The following is a 20487-nucleotide window of genomic DNA, read 5'->3' on the forward strand; positions in this document are numbered from 1 at the left end:
GAGGACTTGCTCTAGGCAGCAGCATACATTATGTCCTTACTATTGCTGCTTCTCCTGTCTCTCCTTCCTTTCCTCTTCTCTCCTTGTCTTTCTCAATCTCTTTGAGTTTATCTGATATTGACTTGGGGTGAATAACAGGGTAATTCGCTGTCTGGCTGCCCGGGCAGCTCCTGAGCAACTCTGAGTGCTGTGAAATCACCTGTGATACACGTGCTTCTCTACTGACTCAAAAACAGGCAGGCTAGGAGACTTGCTGATGACAGATGGGCTGTGTTGTATCACTGTGATGTATGGTATCCAGCTGTGGAAGTGTGTTTACCTTCTGCATGTACTTGAAATGTGATAGTACCCATGTACTACATGTTTTGCTCCAATTTATAGGAGGGAAATGAGGTTCTTTTAACATCTATATACCTGGTGTGAGATTAAGAAACAATGGTTCAAATGTTGGTCCGACCAGTTTATCACAGATCTTAATTAAGGAGATGGGGAAGGGGAGGATGGACACTATTATAAATTAGGGTAATGGGGAAGGAGGGTGATAGAAAAGATAGGAAAGAAGAAGCAAGGAGTCTTTATAGGAAGCAAGAGAGAGAGAGTCACCACCACGGATCCAGCGTGGTTGGTAGTTCAGTCATTGATCTTCAGTAGTGGTGGGTTGTCAGGCATTGTTGTTCTGTTGACAACAACAACCGTAACAGTGACCAGGGCCATGATGGCCCCTTTTCAATGGTTTCAAAGTGGTTGAGTCAGCTGTCTTTGGAGTGACAGCTCAAACTCAAGGTAGTTGAGTCAGCTGCTCTTGGAGTGGCAGCTTCTGGCTTTGGGATCTCAGAGTGGAAGCTCCTTTGTTCCTATCTCCCTGGCCTTGCCAGCAGATAAGAGGGAGCAGGGAGGCACCAATTTGTATCTTGCCTTCACAGGATACAATGGCATCATCCCCCAGTCTCCCATAGTAAACAGGAGTTATTTGGTCACAGGCTAGGTCTTCCACCATTAAACAGTCCTGAGCACTATCTTCTAAAGGTAAACAGCTCCAAAGAAATGCTTTGGACTGTAAAATTGTCCACACAGTGATGTTGATTGCCACATGGCAACACCCAGCTCTCATTTCCTAGAGTCTTATCGCAAGAAATACCTCAGAAAGCAAGCTTTCTGCCAAAAAGCCAAAGAAGGATTCATACACCACACATACCACGTTTGAGTGTGGCTCTGTACTGCTGGTTGTATCTGTGCTCTAATCTGAATGAGCCCTGAGCTCCTTTGTTCTTCCTTTTGCTGATTCGGGACAGGCAGAGATTAGGCACAGGAAAGTGGGGTTCAATTTTTCTGGAAAAGGGGGAACGGAGGGAAAGGGAGAACAGTGCAGTCAACAGGTTTCAATGAGCTATGCTTCCAACAGGGATTAACTGAACACACAAGACCCAGCTGACTGATTCAGTAGCAAAGGTGCAGTGCTTACTGAGCTTCATCTTTGCATTACTCTCCTTACTTGCATCATTTCTCCTTACTTTACTCAGTTTTGTATTTTCCAGCTGCTTTACTTTCTTTTACCTTTACTTTCCCTGTGGCGTTCTGCAGCCTGTTGCACAGAGCCGTGATTACACTGAACAACACACAGTTTCATTCCCCTTTAGCAAGCTCCAGCCTCACCCAGGGAGGTGTCACATTAGTGCTTCTAGCATGCCTGCTGCTCTGAGCAGTGGTGCTTGGCAGCTGGCATCGTTCATTCATCTGGGGAGCAAAAGCTGTGAACAGCTGTGAAGTGAATTCTTTAGAGTCTCAAGGCTCCTTCCCCTGCAAAATGAATCCAAACCATCCATTCCTCAAACAAATTGCATGGCTATAGTGTCCTTGGCTGGGCAGTCACATCTGTTTTAGGATTGCATTTAGCCAAATAAAAGGTGGAAGAAATTCATCCAAGGAGTGGAGGGTGAGGGGTGGGGTGGGAGAAAATCTATATTACTCAATTTAGCTTGTTGTGGCTTCATTGTACTGACTTGCACTATAGCTCAGGTCTGCAGTCAATTGCACAGTAAAGAATGGGGCTTTTTACTCAGTTCTTGCAACAAGATTTTGAGCCTTGCTCAAAAGTTAAGAGAATGGGTAGGCTGAAATATTCAATTCCCATGGATTGTGCCCTGAAATGTGGGGAAAAGGGGCAGCTGCAATCCTCTTACTGTAGCTGTCTTCTCGTCTCCTAGCTGGTGAGTCACTTTAACTTAGAGAGATGAAAAAGATGAATTCCCCCTGCCCACAAATGTTGTTGGAGGCAGGAGGAAAGGTTTTAATGCCTTTAGGAAATGGTTACTCTACAAAACAAAAGGTTCAGAGGGAGACTCGGTCAAGGCTTTTAAAAAATGAAATTAATATATATGCAATGTAGTGAATAAATAAAATACAGGCAGGTGATAGGTAGTCACAAATTATTTTGTTTTATAAAACCACATTGAAAAAATATACTCTGTGTGAACAAAACCTATTTCCATCATTGCATTAGTCAAGTATGGAGGCTAGGACTTTCCTAACCTCTTAAGAAGATGTGAGGGCTTATTTAGGTTTAGACAATGTCCAATATTTACTGGCAGCAAAGGGTAGACTTATTTTCAGTTCCACTCAGTGGTGCTTTAGAGCCAGTGATAAGGCTGACAGAGCATCACAGCACTCTGGGCAGTGTTTCATTACAACAGACAGGTTGGCACAGGCAGCAGTTCCCATCACTGGACACTGTGCTGGTTGGTGCGCCATGAGAGGGAAAACTCATGCACAGGTGTGCTTTTTGGGCACTGGGTGGGTGGTAGGTGTCAGCAGGGAGGACTGGAGAGTGGGATAGCATTGCTTAGCTAAGGCTGCAGGTAAATGCTTACCCAGCAAATGGCTGCTGTGGAATAAGCAGTCGCTGCCACCTAGTTGTTTGGCGTCAGCCCTGTCATCAGCAGAACTAATTTCCTCCTCTCCTGCAGGACTTGTGCAGGATCACTAATTCACGCCTCGTTTTGGTTTCAGAGGCCCACAAGCAGGAGCTGTTGCTCAGCCTGCCCTTTTCACAAAGGCATCTGGCTTCTGCTGGCTAGGGCTGTATACCTCATCAGAGGGGCTGAAGAAAGGAGTTGGCAGCTCTCATCTTCTGTAGCCATTGGCTAAGCAAACCTGTGTCAGTGCTCTGAGGGGCAAAATAAAACCTACACAGATGTGGAGGAGGAAAAGAGCAAATGTGACTCATGCCATTACACAAAATGTCATTCTCATTGTTCAAGGTGACTGCAGAGAAGAGCAAGAAATAATATAAAGTAATTGATGGAGCGTCAGGTCTCCAGGCTACGTATCTCCTCAAATGAAAATATTCTAAAAATTCAGAAATGTCTCCCACGAGAACTGGGGGAAATCCATTTGTGTCATGCAAAACAGTGAGAGATTCTTACAGGGGATTTCTGAATGGAGCTAGAAAGCCAGATCCAGCCGTTCTGATTGTGTCTTTCTGTAGTTCATGGATATGAACTCTCCCTTGTGCGATTTTTCTTTTTAATCCTTCTGTATATTAATGTGTGAGCTACGTTGTGCATACTGGATGGACAGTTCTCAGTGTTCTATCAGTCACGAATCATGCTGTGTTCTTTAACTCACTTTCTCCTTTTGTCTTTTGGTAGAATCAGCTTTCCTCCCTCTCCATGCTGGACTTGCTCCACGTGGCTCATGACATTGCTTGTGGGTGTCAGTACCTGGAGGAGAATCACTTCATTCACAGGTAGATGAATGCATCTGTGTCAGCATGGGCATGACTTGCATAGGGGCCAGAATGACTCATAATACCCTTGTTTGATATGTTTATGTCCTGCTGCACTCTAGTGGCTGGATAGCTTTGAACAAAGTAGGTAAAACCAGAGTAACAGAAGCAATTGACAGAAATGCTGCTGTTGATCAAATTGCAGAGGTCTGTGGCTTTATCAAAGATCCTGAGCCCTTTTTTTCAGTGCTTTTGCAGCCAGTTCGTGTTTCCCTTTGCTGTGTAGCCAATCATGTGATAGATGTCTTCAAAGCTCCTCCCCATTGAGAATTGAGCTTAGTGTCTTCCTGCTCACTCTGGAACTCTCTCCCTCTCAAAGTAAAGTACAGCTAGAAGCACAGCATGTTGTGACTATTGCTACCTGCTTCTGCAGAACAGGGTTTCTGAGAAGCATCCAAAATTCTGCCTATAGCATTGCGTAGAGCCATGCAAACATGCTGGAGAATGTAGTGGGGGGGGCAGGGCAATGGGAAGGCAGACCATGAAGGGCAGAAGTCAAGATGTTTTCCCATGTGTTACAGCTTCCTTAGCGTTTTCTATTAATTTTTTTACAACCTTAACTTTAGAACATTTTTAAATGAATGCCATAGCATTTAACATGGCCTGGAGTGACCACGTTTGTATTCCTTCCAACTCTTAACAACAGCAAGTAACAAGGGAAGCAGAGACGTCAACAGTTGTTCTTTGGCTCCCACTAATCCTGCACTGCTGTTGTTCATTATGAATGTGCATGACCACTCTACCTACAACAGAAGAGCCCAGTGCTAGCATGTGGCTTTGCGAGGAGCTGTGTGAAGCTGATGTAGCCAGATTGCAATTCACTTTTCTGAGTTACAAGGGGTGCAACTGTATTATTCTGGTCTCGGGTTTATTTCAGCTCAGCAGAGATGGAGCTTTACCTGAATCCACAGATGCAGGCTCTTTTGCATGTTGTTGTTCTTCCTGTCTCTGACAGTTCAATACCTGTTGGACAACATTTGAACAAACATGCTAGGAACAGATCAATGAGTCATTCCCCAGACAGCTTGATGCCAGCACTGATACATCGCTGAAATCAGCCTCATTGCTTGCAACTCCCTAGAAAAATTAATAGCTCCTGGGTGACAAGAGGCTTGCTGGAGGCCATCCTGTCGAAGAGATGTTATATGAAGCTTTAGGAGGAAATTTTTTAAGAGAAGAACTTTTCCTGCTATTGGAGTAGATTGAAATCACTAGTTACCTGTGAACACTGACTTTCTGGGTGGTGGGAGTTCTCTGCACTTGAGGAAAATAAGGACTATTCTTTGTTTTCTTTTTGCTTGGCAAAACCATGAAATGATTGATTCTTTTCTCGCTTTTCTTGCCTTTCTTTGTAGGGACATTGCTGCTAGGAACTGCCTCCTTACCTGTCGAGGGCCTGGAAGAGTGGCTAAAATTGGAGACTTTGGCATGGCCCGGGATATATACAGGTAGCAGATCTAAAGCCAGGTTATCCACAAGCAGAAGCTCACAAAAATGAGAAAGAAGTGTCTCTGAAGGACAGCAAGCTCATGTGCTGCTCTGTGTAACTCTAGCAAGGCAAAAGTGGAGACATTCAACCCCAATGAATTAGCCCCAATCCCGGCTAATGTTTTTGTTGGTTTTTGCCTTCCACTATGGTTTAGGAGAGCTTTGGAGACTTTCACCGCTCCCTGAGAGTCTATTTCTCGGTAATGAAGTCTGATGGCCATGGAAGGCATTTTTCCTCCCTCTTGTACTCTATCCACAATTTCTTGCCTTGCTGCTGTCTGCACTGAATGGCACTGATGTGCCCTTCTGCTGTGTGGTCCCCAACGTTTCTGCATTTAATCTTTCTGCTTGATACTACCCCTGTCCCTTTGGCTTGGTGTCATCAGTACATCTCCTCAATTTACTGCAAATAAAGGAGGGGTGCAGAGGAAAGTTAGGAAAATGCAATCACCAAAACTGGAAGTGAGGACACAGAGTTAACTACTCTGTTCTTGTAAGAAAGAGTCAGGAAGCCTTTAATGACCACAAGCAGTCAGGGCAGCAGTTTCAGATCTCATCTTCTAAACAGCAACCCCAGAAGCACAGCACCATGTCCTGCTGTGCTGAGGAATTGATTTGCCTCTGACTCAAAGGAAGGAAAGCCTTGTAGTCAGTCATTCGCACTCTTTATTCCAGAGCCTCAGCTTCTTTTTTCCTGGTTGGGGATTCTTCTGTGCAATTACTAAGCCAGGCCTGGCTCTGCTTAACTTGAGGTCTGCCAGTATCACAGCCTGAGGTGATGCAGAGTGTTACTTTCAAAAAAAACCAAGCATATCAGAACTGCTTTTTTTTTTTTTTTCCTCCCCCATCTCCATTTTAACAAAGAGCCTCTGCTCTGCCCACTGTCAGATGGGACTCTGCTAGGACAAAGTAACATCTGTCACACTCACACATCAGTTGAACCGACTGCCAAGATGAATGCTTTGGTGCTGAGTTTTCAGAGATGTCTCTGAAGTTTGCACATGTTTCAGTGTCTCGTAGTACGCTTTGTGTGCTCAGGCTGTTTAGTTATGAACATAAATATTGGCTTGCATGAGAAACATGCTGTAGCTGCCAGCACAGGATTTGGGGATTCTAGGCTTTATTTTAAACAAAAACAACATAAAGACTGTTATACTTCCTGTCTCTGGAGCATAGGAGGTGACTTTTCTATCTGCTAGCTGACCATCCTCCTTGCTGCTCTTAGGTCCTACTGAGGGTTTTGGATCCCTCTTGCAGTGCTTAAACTGGGTACATTTGGTAAACTGGGTACATTTGGGAAAGGCTTTGTTTATGGTAGCTGGGGATGCTTGAGGCCACCACCTGTGAGATGATGTGCAAGTCTTGCTGGGGCTGAAAAGCACAGCAGGAAGGACAGTCAAGTCACTCAAGTATGCACACAGATAAGAATAACTCGGTTTCATTGGATCTGGCCTAAGGTGAGGGAGATTGCAGAGCAGACCTTACATGGCCCATTGCCATCATTTTTGTGAGAAGAAACAGGTCTCTCCAGCATTTTCTCTAGTGTGCTCTTTTCCCTAAATTAATCCCTCCTTCAGATGATAACTTAAATACTCCTCATTATAAAAATTCTGAGTTTAGGACATTTTTTTGAATTCCTGGCTGACTGTTTTGCTTGTTCTCTGCAGAGCCAGCTATTATCGGAAGGGAGGGTGTGCAATGCTGCCTGTCAAATGGATGCCTCCCGAGGCTTTCATGGAAGGGATATTTACATCAAAAACAGACACATGGTGAGCTTCCCTTACTGCTCCATCTGTGTTTATGTGCGTGTGTCTGTCTGTTGTAATCCATTGAGTAAAGTGTGAATGTTTTGTTTCTTGGTTTTTTGTTTTTTTTTTTTTTTTAAAAAAAAAAAAAAAGGTGTTCTTGTTCATTTCCCCCTTAGACAAGCAAGGTCCTTCAGGGGCAGAAATCCTGTGGGACATGAGGGAACAGGCAGTCAGCAAAGGCAGGTGCTGCTGGGGCAGCAAGCAGGCGGGGAAGGAAGATTGAGGCAGTTGGATGTGCTGTGTTTTTGCTACAGGGAGGAATGCATTAGCTCCAAATGAAAGCAGTACACATGTAATAAGAGACTGCAAACAGGATCCATCCTGCCAGTTAGGGAGAAGGGTGTAACATTCAGCAGCTTTTACGTTCCTCCTATCCCAGAGTAGCACCATGAGCTCTTGAATTTCCAGCAGCGAGATGAGGAGAGAAATTTAGTGAACTTGTGAACTGAAAGCAGAGGGCTTGTCCAGAAGAATCAAGTCCCTGGTGCAGTTACTTCTGCTTATAATGCATCTTGGCCTCACCTCACCTGCTGTAGTGCTGAGATAAAGCCAGGGGTGAAGGAAGAAGGTCACTGGGGCTGTGGGGAGGCGGGAGCCCAGGCTGTGCCTGGAGGGGAAGGGGCTGCTGGTCAGGGCACAGCTCCTCAGCAAGCCCATGCAGAGGAGAGGATGGAGGCGCCCTCTCTGACAGAGCTGAGCTGCTGCCTGAGTTTCCGTTGCTGCTTATAGCTCTTCTGCAATTTCACTCAAGATGGTGATTCTCAAGTAGCCAGACAGATGAATGCTCTGGAGGGGGTTCCTGTTGCAGATGTTCCCCCTCAGTGATGATGGTGGTCATTCCTGTATCCTTCACTTTGATCTCTTCTCTATTCAGGTCCTTTGGTGTATTGCTGTGGGAGATATTCTCATTGGGATACATGCCTTACCCTAGCAAAAGTAACCAGGAGGTTCTGGAATTTGTAACCAATGGAGGAAGGATGGATCCACCTAAAAACTGCCCTGGCCCTGTGTATGAGATTCTAACTTTGATGTATTCATGCAAACAGGTTTCTGTTTTGAATGCTGTTCTCTTCTTAAAAGCTAATGACTTTTTAGATTGATTGTGGTTGATCTGCCTCACTGAGCTTGAGTGCCAGTGACTTCTCTAGCAGTTAATTTTTCTGTCTTCTCCGTGGAAGAATTAAGGCATCTGAAAAAGTAGAGGCCACTGCTTGTTTGCTGAAAGCTGGTGCGCTAATTCTGTCTTAGAATAGCTATTAAACTGCAAGTGTGTAAGCTTGGTCACAGGTAGGAAAAAATGGGTTATCTGTTCCCCTACCCTGCCTTTAATGAATTCCCCAAGGGATTTCAGGTGGATGAGTTATTTTTCTAATGGGTGCAGATTTCACTCTGGCAGCCACATTTCTGTAGTTAGCAGTATTATCAGTTGTCTCACCCTGATGTCAGACCTCCTCTATTTCTTAGAAGAGTGGCAAGGTGTGCTTATGGTTTCTAGGCTGCAGTGGCTTGCTGTTACATACTAACACAATCTACAATTTATGAGATTTCTTGTTCTGCACTTTCAGATACCGCATTATGACCCAGTGCTGGCAGCACCAGCCAGAAGACAGGCCAAACTTTGCCATAATCTTGGAGAGGATCGAGTACTGCACTCAGGTATCTGTGTTCATTCATCTCCCGTAAGGTGGGTGAGGATGTTTCTAGTTGACGAGCAGTTTGGCAAGCCAGAGTGTGAGACGAGGAGGTGGCACTGCATTTCTGCAGTCAGCAGTCCAGAGGGACTGATGCCAGAGGCTTGCATAGCTCTAGAAATAGCAGACCAAATAGCTCTGCTTATGCTTATGAAGGCACAGATGACTAACAAGTGAAAGACAGGCCAGCACCTGCATGTACTTCACGTGCTTTGTGTCAGCTGCTTCATCCCAGTGTTTACTCTCAAGACATGGTCAACACTGAGCAGAAATGGTCCTGGCTTGGAGTACCTTTTCCAGGTGGGCAGCTGTGGGCAATTTTTTGGCTCTTACTGCATTGGAGAAGGCAGATAGGGGCAGCCATTATGAGTGGGATTGCATGGCTAGGCGGCAGAGAAAAGGGTATGTCTGGTTTTCCATCTTGAAATCTAAGCTTTCCCAATTTTTGTTTTAACCACTGTTTGTAGTTCATAAGGAGTGGAGTAGTTTGGAAAATGTTTTGCTGCCTGCCTGAGTATGCAATTATTTGCCTCAGACAGCTTTCTTTCCCTCAATATCTGGGAGCCTTGATCAGTTTTTCACGAGAGTTTGGATCCTGGGATTGAAAGATATTTTTCTCTGTTATCTATAGATTGCCTTGGTGTCTGGTAGTAGTTATGAGTTGCCTAGACCTCCATGTTTCCTTCCTTTTAATTTTCAAAATTGCTTAATAGTTCAAAACTTCTCTCTCTGTGGATTTCCAGTATTGCCTTCTATATGCCTTCCCACTCTTCCCCTGTTAAATGGAGGCAATGCTTTCATGACTGAAACTTTCTCAATATTATCTGAGAACGTTATGAACTTTGAGATGATACAGCTTGCAAAACAACATTCCCACAGGAAATTTGGCTGGGCAAAAAAAAAAAAAAAAAAAAAAAATTGTTTTTGTGCTCTCTCCTCTTCTGTGTGAAGTTTTAGGGTTGCTTTTTTGAGAGAGAGTTCAGTTTTATGGATATCTCATTGCCTCTCATGGCTAACTGTTATTTTGTCAGCGTCCTTTACGTGCAGGATATGGTCTCTAGCTGATGGGAAAGATGCTTTCTGATCACAGCATGAACGTGGTCAGATATCTCAGTTTTTTAGTTGAGTACAAGCATGCATTATGGCAGCAGACTTGGAGAAATTCTCATTCCTCTCTCCTCCAGGACCCAGATGTCATCAACACTGCTTTGCCAGTAGAATATGGCCCGTCGGTTGAAGAGGAAGAGAAGGTAGCGATACGCCCAGAAGATCCAGAAGCAATTCCTCCTCTGTTGGTTTCCTCGCACCAAGACAGAAAGGATGAGAAGCAAACCTTGCCATCTCCACCACCCCTGCCATCAGCCATCACTGCAGGAAAAGCTCTAGGGAAAGCAGGATCCTTGGAGTCATCAGTCCCTGGGAAGGTGCAGGCAGCCTCGGGTGGGGGACATATCAACATGGCCTATGCCCAGTCCAACCCCCCTTCTGAGCTGCACAAAGGCCGAGGCTCCAGAAACAAGCCTACCAACCTCTGGAATCCAACCTATGGTTCCTGGTTTGCGGAGAAGCAGGCCAGCAAAAACAAACCTCTGCTGGAGAAAGAGAAGCCTGAGAGGGAGAACTTAGGACACGAAGGAAACTGTACTGTGGGGCCCAACATAGTGACTGGCAGGCTACCAGGCTCCTCCCTGCTATTAGAGCCATCCTCCCTAACAGCAAGTGTTAAAGAAGTGCCTCTCTTTAGGCTCCGTCACTTCCCCTGTGGGAATGTCAACTATGGATACCAACAGCAGGGCTTGCCTTTGGAAGCCTCCACGCCATCTTGTGCTAGTGGTTATGAGGACCCCACCCTTAGAAACAAGAGCCACATATCCCAGCAGGGGCCCTGAGAGCCCTCTACCCTCTTGACTTTCCCCCCTGTAGTCCCAAGCCTTGAAGAAATATCCTGTTACCCACTACACCACGAGCAAGTGATGTGAGGCATTACCTTCTATTTGTGCCAGCTTGCTCTAGAAGTGCCACCTTTGAACCTGTAATTTCAAATAATCCAAGAGGCTTCAAATCACCAGAGCCCCAGTACAGTAAAATAAGTAAGGAGTAGGGAGGGAGGGTACAGGAAACAAATGTTAACTGCAAGGCCCAGCTTCCTGTTGCATTAACTCATCTGCATGGTTGTTGTCATGCCCTTCCTGTGAGCTTCTCTCAGTTCTGCGTTCTCTGCTTAAGCGTAAAGCCACGGCTCGCTGCCTTGGATGTTTCATGTCTGGGATTTTCCATGCCAAACTTATGGTTGCTGAAGAACACTTGGAGAGCACCTGCAACTGGCAGAGGCCAGAACAGGTTTGAGGAAAGCGTCCTTTGTCCAAACTGAAAAAGGAGACGACAACTTTGGATGGTGATGCAATGGTACGTTCCCAAGTTCCAGCTACAGTCTTGTCTTTGAAAGTCCTTGAATGCACAGCGGTTATGGTGTCACTGGCAGGGCAATAGGAAGACTGGTCAGATTACATCACTTGCAAGAGACAGCAGGAAGCACAGAGGATGGGTTCTGGCTTGGAGCAGGGGTGTTGTTTTTCTCTGTGTTGTTTTTGTTGTTTGTTTTTTCTCCTGTGCTTAAATACTGAAATGGAGTAAAACCCATAAAATTCCTTCTGTTCTACAAATGAATGTCCTTCATCACAAACTTGTGTGTGTCAAGTGCAACCAAAGTGAAGCTTTAAAGGACCGTGGTTATGAGAGAAACTTTAACTGTGCCCTGAAGATGGACTGCCACCTGCGTAGCTCAGACATTTAAAGTAACCTTCAACATACCCTGTACAAGCAAGAACAAGATAAAGGCAGAAGATGACATCGTGCCACAATCTAGATACCAGATACTGTCTGTAATTGAAGGGCCGAGAGCCCTTGTTTCTTTAACAAAATGTGTGTATGATAGTGGTTTAAAAACAAGCACTGCATTGACTCATTTTGTACACCTTGTGCATGACAAATATTCCAGTAAGTGTACTGTCAAACCATAGACGTAGGCAATTATTCATGTGTAAAGGTATGCGTTAGTAACTTCAACTTACGGTTGTAAGGAGCTGTTTTAGCATCAGTGCAGTCTGAAAAGGGGGTGCCTATCTCCATAGAAAGGAGCCTCCTGAAGCATCAGCAAAGGACTATGGAGGTGTTCTTCAGTCCAAGAAATTTCAGTGAAATGATTCTGAATCTGGCCCTGGCTCCAAAAACCGAGGTAAGTCAGCTTCCTGTCTGCTTAAGGAAATACTGTTATTCACATATAAGAGTAATCTTCATTTGAATGTTCTTGCTTTCTCATTTTTGAAAGAGTTGAAGCTCCTCGTTGTTTTCTTTAGCTCATCTTTGCATAGGAGCACACAGATTGTTTTGCTCTCTTATGTGTCAACAAGGAGCAAGCCTGCCCTGTGTGCTGATGGGCATTATAAAAGAATACACAAGACCAGGGAAGTTGCAAAGTAGGCAGTAGTTGCACTGGTTTGGGCTTATTTCAATGTAAAAAGCATTATTAATAATGCCTGATTTCCTCTGTCAAGAAAGTAATGATTTCCACCTGAGCAATACTGGTTACTTTCCCACCTCCAATTAGCTGGGGCTGTGGCAGGAGCCACCCAACAGTCCTGCCTCACCTGCCTCTAGCTGCACTTCTCCTGCAGTTGTGCACTGGTAAAGAATTACTTGCAGGAGTTTATGCGGAGCTGGGGAAAGGAATTAAGAGGCTTTTTCTATGGGCAGGACAACTCCAGCAACTTGGCTGAGTGCTTTAAGGTAAAATTAGTAGATGGTATTTTAGAGGTGTGATTAGTATAGAGACTGTGTGTGTGTCTAAAGAGCTGAGTAATTTTTTGTCATAGTTGTCAGTGATGAGTTAGTGTTGTGTAGTGATGAGAGTGACTTACCTTCTGTACAAGGAGGTCTTTAATAGCATTTACTTTAGCATTTCTGACACAAGAAGTAGCAGTCAGTGTTGGTGTCTGTGTTCCAGTTTCTACCAATTTCATTCCAGCAAATTTATGTGTACACCATTAGCAGAACATTTTTGTCCAGTTATTGTCCAGTTAGGAACTGTGAATTTTTAATCTGTCAGGAGAGATGCACCTGCCCAGATCTGAAGCCCCTGAAGGGGCTTAGGCCACTATGAGCTTACCTGACCAAAGAGCATGTAAATCCCAAATCCTTTATTAGGCCTCTCCACACAAAGCTTAGTGTCAGAGAAGAAAAAGCTGAAGTGATTCTAAATCTCTTGCAGGTTTTTGTCTATCACTTTTTCCTTTTATTTTCTTTAAGCATTGATATAATTTTTTTGAGCTAGATAATGCAAATTTTTGAAGTGTGGAACGACTTGCTTTCAGACTGTTTCTCTTCTTTCATTGGCATTCCTGTCTTGTGTTTTTCCTGCTCTGCAGTGGAAAAGCAGGAAGCAGTATGATCTCCAGGATGTACAGCATGAATGGGAAAACCCTGCATCACCACTCTCATGCTCTGCAAAGCATTTATTTCCCTGTGGATGTTATCAGTGTCCTATAGACATTAGGTAGGTTTTCTGATCCAGTGCTAATTTGTTAACTGCTGAAGGTCAAGTAGATTGGGCTGTTTATCTGCCTTTCTTGTTGTATTTCCATCTTTGGTTTTGCTACTGACCCTTGTTTCTCCATCGTGCCTGGAAATGAAGCAAGGCATGGAGGTGGTTCTTCTTCCAGAGGGGTGGAGGATGGACTGGTGGTGGGAGAGGGTATGCAGAGGTATCTTAGGCTCCCCTCCAGGCATGCTCACACCAGGTGAGAGGTCTGTGCTAGGCCATGAAGGATTGAACTGTGCATGTTTGCTCCTCTTACTGAGCCTGTCTGCTTGGTGACAAGAGCCTTGATATAGGTATAGCATAGAACTGTCTCTCACAGCTGCAAAGACATCACAAAGTGTCTGTCCCAAAGTTAAACCTGTCATGAGAACTGTCTGAACTGTCTGCATCTGGCTTCTTTTAGTAACAGAGCTTCATTAGAGGAATGTCTGTCTCACCTACAGCAGTTTATGCAACATTGTTTATAAAGGAAGGGCCTGTGCACTTCAGGGATACTATGAAGAAGAATGCTAATATATGGTCATTGAGTATTTTGTATTGAATAGTGTCTTTGTATTGTAAACAAGTGTAGTGAACCAAAAGGCATGAAGACCAATAAAATGGCTGTAACTGGCTTCCTGTGTGCTGGGTTCTGTAGCGACTGCACAACCCTCAGAGCACTGCTGCTGGCAATCCTCTATGACAGAGCTAGGAGACATTAGAACTTCCATGTGGTATTCCATAGCTGCTGTTTCACGCTGTACATGCCTGTGTAATCTGTATATAGGAATAAAAGTAAGGGGATGTACGTGCTGTATAGATCTCAGGAAGCTTCTCTGTGCAGTACTATTCACCAGGCTTTCATTTTACTAATACACCAAGAAACAGATATTGGACAAAGTCATGTTCAGTATGTCACTCAGTTTGGTACTTCAAATATAAAGCACTGATTATTTTTTTTTTACATTCAAAATTTACAACTTTTATATTCAATTAAAAACGCCCCATAAGCTAGAGTACAATATGCAGTATTTTAAATACAGCCAAGGAAAAATAGCTACTGTAGTATTTAAAATAACATAATAGCAGCAGAATTCTGTCTAAAAATAGGATACTAACTTCATTTAAAGTGTCTCTTCTTTCAAGTAGGTAAAAGCAAGCAGATCATTTAAGTATAAGATGATTATCTGGAACACAGAACCACCCTGATAATAGTGAGATAACGGTGAGCAATTAAAACACATTACATGTTTAAAACAGGGACAAGTGCAAGCTGTTTTTAAAAAAGGCTGATATGCAAGTGATGTCACATCAACTTATGTTACAGTGCGGTATGTAAAATTATCTTTAATTTATCCTAAGCCTCTTACAAGAAACTTACACTGGAAACTGTACCAAAGAAAACAAAAAGAAACAGAAATAATTGAAGTGGTACTAGCTTGCTTGAAAACCCAGCCCATAACACATACTGCTGGCAGGGATGGCCATGCTGTATGTACAGACTACTGGACAGTTATGTTGCGTAGCTCCTCTCAGGGTTTCTGTGCATTTAAAAACTATGATACCTATTGCCTGCAGCACACCAAACCTTTATAAAGGAGGGAGTGTTCCCCAGGAGAGTGCAAAGTGCATTATTTTAAGGAGTGCTTCGTATATATACAACAAATTTACTGCCTGACATGCACTACATTTGTGCTTTTTAAAGGCTTTTTACTTATTTGCTGTTTGCTAGGATCACTGCAAATACCTGCATTTATTTATCAGCCCTTTTGGATTTGGAGGAGACAATGGCAGGGGAAAAAGAAGAGGAGGGATCTGATGATAGAAATATCTCATAACTGCTTGAAAAAAAAGAGGTTTTTTTTTATTGCTAGCAGCTGGTATTGAAATTGACATAGTGCATGGTGAACAGACTAATGTCACTCATTAACCACCCCCTCTGTTCAAAAGCAGGCAATGCACAAAGCATTATCAGTTCATTACTACACAGAGGAAAATCGTTTAAATACTGCATGAATCATAAAGCAACTCTAGAGAACTTTAGGTGTACTCATGTTCTCCAGCTGGAGCATGATTCAAATAACACAGCATCTGAAAGCCAATATGCTTTTGGAATTACCTTCCCAGGTAAGAGCTGTTTCATTAAGAGAAACAGAGCAGTGGTTTGACTTCTTAATGACACTGAACTTTTGTTTGTTTATATCTATCTCTGTATACTTAGTGTGTGATGTGATATATATGTATATATATAAATACAAATATATATTATAGATATCTATCTATACATAAAATATAAATGCAGGTTTGATAATTTAAAAATAAGTTGGCATTCTGTACGGGGATCCTGTGTGCTTTAAATGTTTCCTATCATCTGAGCATCTTCTGGCTCAGCAGATATCATCCACGAGTTTAGCCCCATTGATCCCCCTGTAGGTTACCCTGCTAGGTCGAACCAAGACACCGTGGTTCTGCTTGCAGGTGAAGTAACGCTTGTCCCCCACAGAGCCATCATTCTTGCCCTTGGCACTTCGCAGCTCAAGGCCAAGCCATATCCCCGGTGCAAAGTCTGTCGGACCAATGTACCTGATGGTGCCCATTTCATTGGAGCTGGTCAGAAGAATCTGTGAGCCTTCGTGCAGCTTCACCAGTCCCTCTGTGGTAGCTGTGCTGGGGTGGCTCCAGCTGTGCCGTGACACAGAGCTCTTGGATCTAGTTTAAAAATTAGGGGGGAAAAAGAGTCAGCATCTTTCTATAAAACATCCAAGGCGCATTTCTAACTTAGTGCAGTGCGTAAGATAACTTGGGTTTAAGCTCAAATTACTAGCAAAACATATAACAACTCTGGTGTCCTACAACAGAGGGCAGTCTGAAATACTTAAAGAATCCATGCCAGATTTGCAGTGCTCATGATAGGTGGTACAGCAGGCAGGACAAAGTGCAGTCCTTTACCAAGGCCTGCTGAACTCAAACAGCTGAATGGAAATACAAGAATTTGCAGCAATGAGCAATTGGAAAAATCATTTTGCTGCCACCTTGAATGCAAGGACTGTATCTTAGCATACCCACAGAAAAAACAGTAGGCAACGGCTTAATTTTGGAGGAAAAAGAGTGGGTGTATACAATAACATCTAGCACCTCATGAGCACGCAGATCTTCTTTGCAGCAAGAAGCAGTAAAGCTATCAGCCGGCTGACCCAAACATCTTAAAACCCAAATACTCACCTAGCGAAGGAATTTCTTCTGCTTATCTCTTTTTGTGAAGATGCAGAAGTGGTGCTTAAACTGCGTCTAAAACCTAAATGAGAAAGTTAATGAGCTATGTGGGATTTACAAAGATTTTTGTTTATGAGTCCCTTATCTCTGTTTTCCTTTATACTGCTCCCACTATCTTTGCTACACATTCTCCCTTCCAGTTTGGTAACTGATGAAACTTTTCATGAGTGTAAGTGTCCATAACGTGCTTCATATGTTCTAAGACAAAAGAAATTAAATAAACTGACAAGGGGTAACTGGAAGCAGGCTTTTCACAAAATAACCTTAGGTTCCTTGAAAATCTCATGCTTTCAGAGCTGTGACCTTAGTGCTGCAAGCTCTAATTAACGAATGGTAGCCTACAGCAGGCTACATAAGCTACATGGTAAATTACAGCATCTTACCCACCTACCTGGAAAAGAGTGATTTATCTTACTCGAAGTCTCTGCAAGAGAATCCATCGAACCTGTTAATCTGAAAAGCAATCACACAAAGGCACCATTTCAACACAATTTTTAATAAAAACTACTGCTGAGTACTTCTTGTCAGACACTGGTTAAGTTCTAATTAATTGTTTTCCTTCCCCGACCCCACCCAAAAGACACTAACTCCTTGGTGTAAGAAGGCTGGTACGTAAGAGATGTGTGTGGTTAATGACTATACTCAAGTTATTTTATTCAAAGCACTTATCATTTAGAGGTGACGTTATCCCAAATTCTTGGGACTTCCATACAGTTAGCTGGAATGAAAATAGAATTTCCAGTCACATCCAAAAACAACTTCCTTTTAGAATTGAACTTTGCTCAGAGCATCAGGACAAGGTCAGAAAGGTAAGGCTGAATGAACACTGGCTGTCCTGGAGATGAAGGCCATGAAATGAAAATACTTGAAGTAAGTGGCAGCGACAGAAATGGGGGAGCATCATTTCCAATTTATATTCTGCTTCCAGGAAGCTGATCTAAAAACCAGGAGATTTTTTTAATAGAGGTTACAGGCTTCCACTAGCAGAAGAAAACAGATTATTTCTTCCATATGCGCTCTTCTCTACTTCAAAACTGTTTTTCATGGGAAACATACTAAGAAAGCACCTGACAACAAAAACGCTACACCTGCTTCAGTGCTTACCTCTGAACACGAGAAGGAGGTGCAAATATTCCATAGCGAGGAAGGCAGCTGAAGTACTGGACGCCACCCACGGAGCCATCATTCTTACCATGAGGCTTGTCCAATTCAATTCCACACCAGAATCCTACCAGGTTTTAAAACAACCCAAAGATACCTCTTACCAAAACACTACAGGCTTTCCTTTGTCTTGACACTTGGTATTCATTTGCATTAAGGAAACAAACTGTCTAGCTAGGTAATAACGATAAACAGGGATAGATCTAAAAATATATAATACAAAATAACTAGGCGAAGAGCTGTATCAGAATAAGTCTCTCAGCATTTCCATATGCATTCAGAAAAAATGTTATTTTACTTAATATAAAGTAAAACATTTTGTGTGTACACACTGAAATTGAATGGAATGGTACTGAATGTAACAGTGGCTACCTGGACAACAGAAACATAAAAGAACAGCAGTAGATGTTCAAGTTTCCCTCCTCAGCCCTCTGATCACATGCTTTCACCTGAGACCATCAGCACTAAAATTTCAGTTCTGATAATAATTTCTTCCTTCATCTATCAAGTTCTAATTAATACAAATTGCAAGGCTGACAGTATGACATGGAGAGAAGGGCGTGATTCAGAACTGGCCAGCAGAACTCTGAGCAGGCATCAGCACATTAATAAGCCTGATCATTTGTAACGAGTGATAAATGTGAGCTAATTATGTAAATGCACTAAATTTCATACTCCATTAGCAGGCCTTATGCTATCCATCCCCAAAAGACTCCAAAATTTAATTCAAGTCACTTGGTACTAAGGCTTTGGATAAAATGCTAATTCTAATTATCAGCTCATGGAGCACAGGAATGACAACTCATGAATTAGAAGGTCTCAATTTGTCAGATATTCTCCCATTCCTGTTTCCAGACATAAAGATCTGCATTGCAGCAAAAAGAATAGGAAATGGAGAGTACTGATGCCACCAAATACCAAAACAAATATTGCTGATTATGTATCAATCCAACAGACTTTGGTACTTACACCAATATGTACTGCTTTTGCATTAATCTTGCAATAGATTACAATTATTCCTTTATATATACACATTACTGTATTATTATATATAATTACTATCTTATTTATGTTCAGTGAAAGATAATTCAGACAGAACTCGACATTTAAAGTACTTTGGAGGGAGTGAAGATAAAGTTCTTAATGTCCCTGTTCTCACGTGCAATCTATTCCAAACAATTCTACAACATAAACAAAGAGTGCTGTAATTACCTGGTGCAAATTTTGTCGTCCCACAAAACCTAACAGTGCCTGTCCTCTGTCCTACTACCAGTACTCTGTCTCCAACCTGAATTCCTCTCTCATCATAAAGGGTTTTCCTTGGAGCTGGAGAAGAACTGTACAACCCTGTTAACAGAAGAATAAGATTTGGCATTGTTAGCTTTACATCTTTAAGAAATTCTTCAGAGATAGTGAACCAACTGATTGGTCAAAGGTCTATCTTTACCACAGTGTATTTTAAACACATGGGAATACATACAGATTTTTGCCTACAGAATTGCTTTGCCCCAGCATGAAACTCTTCTCAGCAGCTGAAAGGCACAGTGGCAAACAAGAGTAACATTTTTTCTGCTTGAAGATGTTCTAGAAAACTTTTACCAAATTGCAAAGCTTAAAATGTACAGATGAACTACTTCCCAAGTGCCTCTCCTTAACCTTTTCCAATTCTGAAACAGCACCTGTTAAGTTTTACATAAGTATTCAATGCAACAGTAACATTCCTTCCCATTTAACACAGAAACGTACCCTACCGGCACTAAGTCTAGATGAAGCAGAAGACACTCTGGTCAGTGGCTTTTTATTGCTGCCAGTTGAGTTCCGCTTCTTAGCGTAATTCTGCTTGCCTTCTAAGGATGTAGTAGAAGAGGAAGAGCTGCTGTATTCAGGAAAACCTTGAAGAGACAAATAAATAGAAACAGTCCTTCAGAAATGATATTTGGGAAAGAACAGAGTAAGCAGAAGGGAAAGCTTCTGAAAGGAGTTATTTGTTGTCCATCCAGTGGGCAGAATACAAAGCAAAGGGTCAAAAATAGAGGGGTGTTTAGTAGTAGTTGTTATACAACCACCTGTGAGGAATGACACAGGTACATCTGATCTTCCCTTAGCAGAAAGGTGCTAGTTTAGTGGTGAAAGAGGTCTCCAAAAGGCTCTTCTTTCTTACTCTATGGAAGTTCTTGCAGAAGGCCTCAAGCAGATTTACAGTAGTCTGGAAGCATCAATAAGTGATCATATCACGCTTCCTCCAGCATCCAGCCTATTAAAGGCTCGATGAGAAGCATAAGAAAGGTGATACCACATGAATGAATTATTATCTGGATTAAAGCCTACTCTATCCCATTCTATACTATATTAATATTAAAGTCTGCTCTATAAAATAAGAATGGGACATAAATCACTTTTTATATCCATTTGCAAACCTTAACATCTAGGCTGGCTGTAACACTTATGTTCAGCTTTCATCCCTCACTTTCAAGACTCTCCTTCTGTACTCTCCTGTCCCTACTACCTTCTGCACAAAGTGAGGCACAGTACAGACAGTCTCATCTGTGCTTCACTTTATCAATGTCATAAATTAAGATAATCCTGCCTATCAAACACTGCAGAAAGTTGAGAGGCCTACAACAACCGTTTTCTGCAACACACCTCAAGATCAACATGGGATTACTGTATTCAATAAGATTTAATCCTTCTATTTGGCAAAAACAT

General features: G+C 42.7%; 2 protein-coding genes across 13 annotated transcripts in view; one reads left to right on the forward strand and one right to left on the reverse strand.

The window, feature by feature from the left end:
- Window positions 1-13981, forward strand: part of ALK (ALK receptor tyrosine kinase) — a 290789-nt gene extending 276808 nt beyond the window's left edge. For both annotated transcript variants that reach the window (XM_048935284.1, XM_048935285.1), the window contains 7 exons: window positions 3648-3745; window positions 5140-5232; window positions 6940-7041; window positions 7955-8089; window positions 8646-8736; window positions 9956-12006; window positions 13196-13981. In XM_048935284.1, the coding sequence (XP_048791241.1) occupies window positions 3648-3745; window positions 5140-5232; window positions 6940-7041; window positions 7955-8089; window positions 8646-8736; window positions 9956-10660 (1224 nt within the window). In that variant the 3' untranslated portion in view covers window positions 10661-12006; window positions 13196-13981. The remainder of the gene's footprint in view (window positions 1-3647; window positions 3746-5139; window positions 5233-6939; window positions 7042-7954; window positions 8090-8645; window positions 8737-9955; window positions 12007-13195) is intronic.
- A 210-nt stretch (window positions 13982-14191) lies between these two features.
- Window positions 14192-20487, reverse strand: part of CLIP4 (CAP-Gly domain containing linker protein family member 4) — a 28439-nt gene continuing 22143 nt past the window's right edge. For all 11 annotated transcript variants that reach the window (XM_048935292.1, XM_048935293.1, XM_048935291.1 and 8 more), the window contains 6 exons: window positions 19533-19673; window positions 18994-19128; window positions 17725-17848; window positions 17012-17073; window positions 16570-16642; window positions 14192-16056 (listed from right to left, as the gene is read on the reverse strand). In XM_048935292.1, the coding sequence (XP_048791249.1) occupies window positions 15735-16056; window positions 16570-16642; window positions 17012-17073; window positions 17725-17848; window positions 18994-19128; window positions 19533-19673 (857 nt within the window). In that variant the 3' untranslated portion in view covers window positions 14192-15734. The remainder of the gene's footprint in view (window positions 16057-16569; window positions 16643-17011; window positions 17074-17724; window positions 17849-18993; window positions 19129-19532; window positions 19674-20487) is intronic.

The sequence above is a fragment of the Lagopus muta genome, chromosome 2, assembly GCF_023343835.1.
Source record: "Lagopus muta isolate bLagMut1 chromosome 2, bLagMut1 primary, whole genome shotgun sequence".
In the NCBI taxonomy this organism is placed as follows: domain Eukaryota; kingdom Metazoa; phylum Chordata; class Aves; order Galliformes; family Phasianidae; genus Lagopus; species Lagopus muta.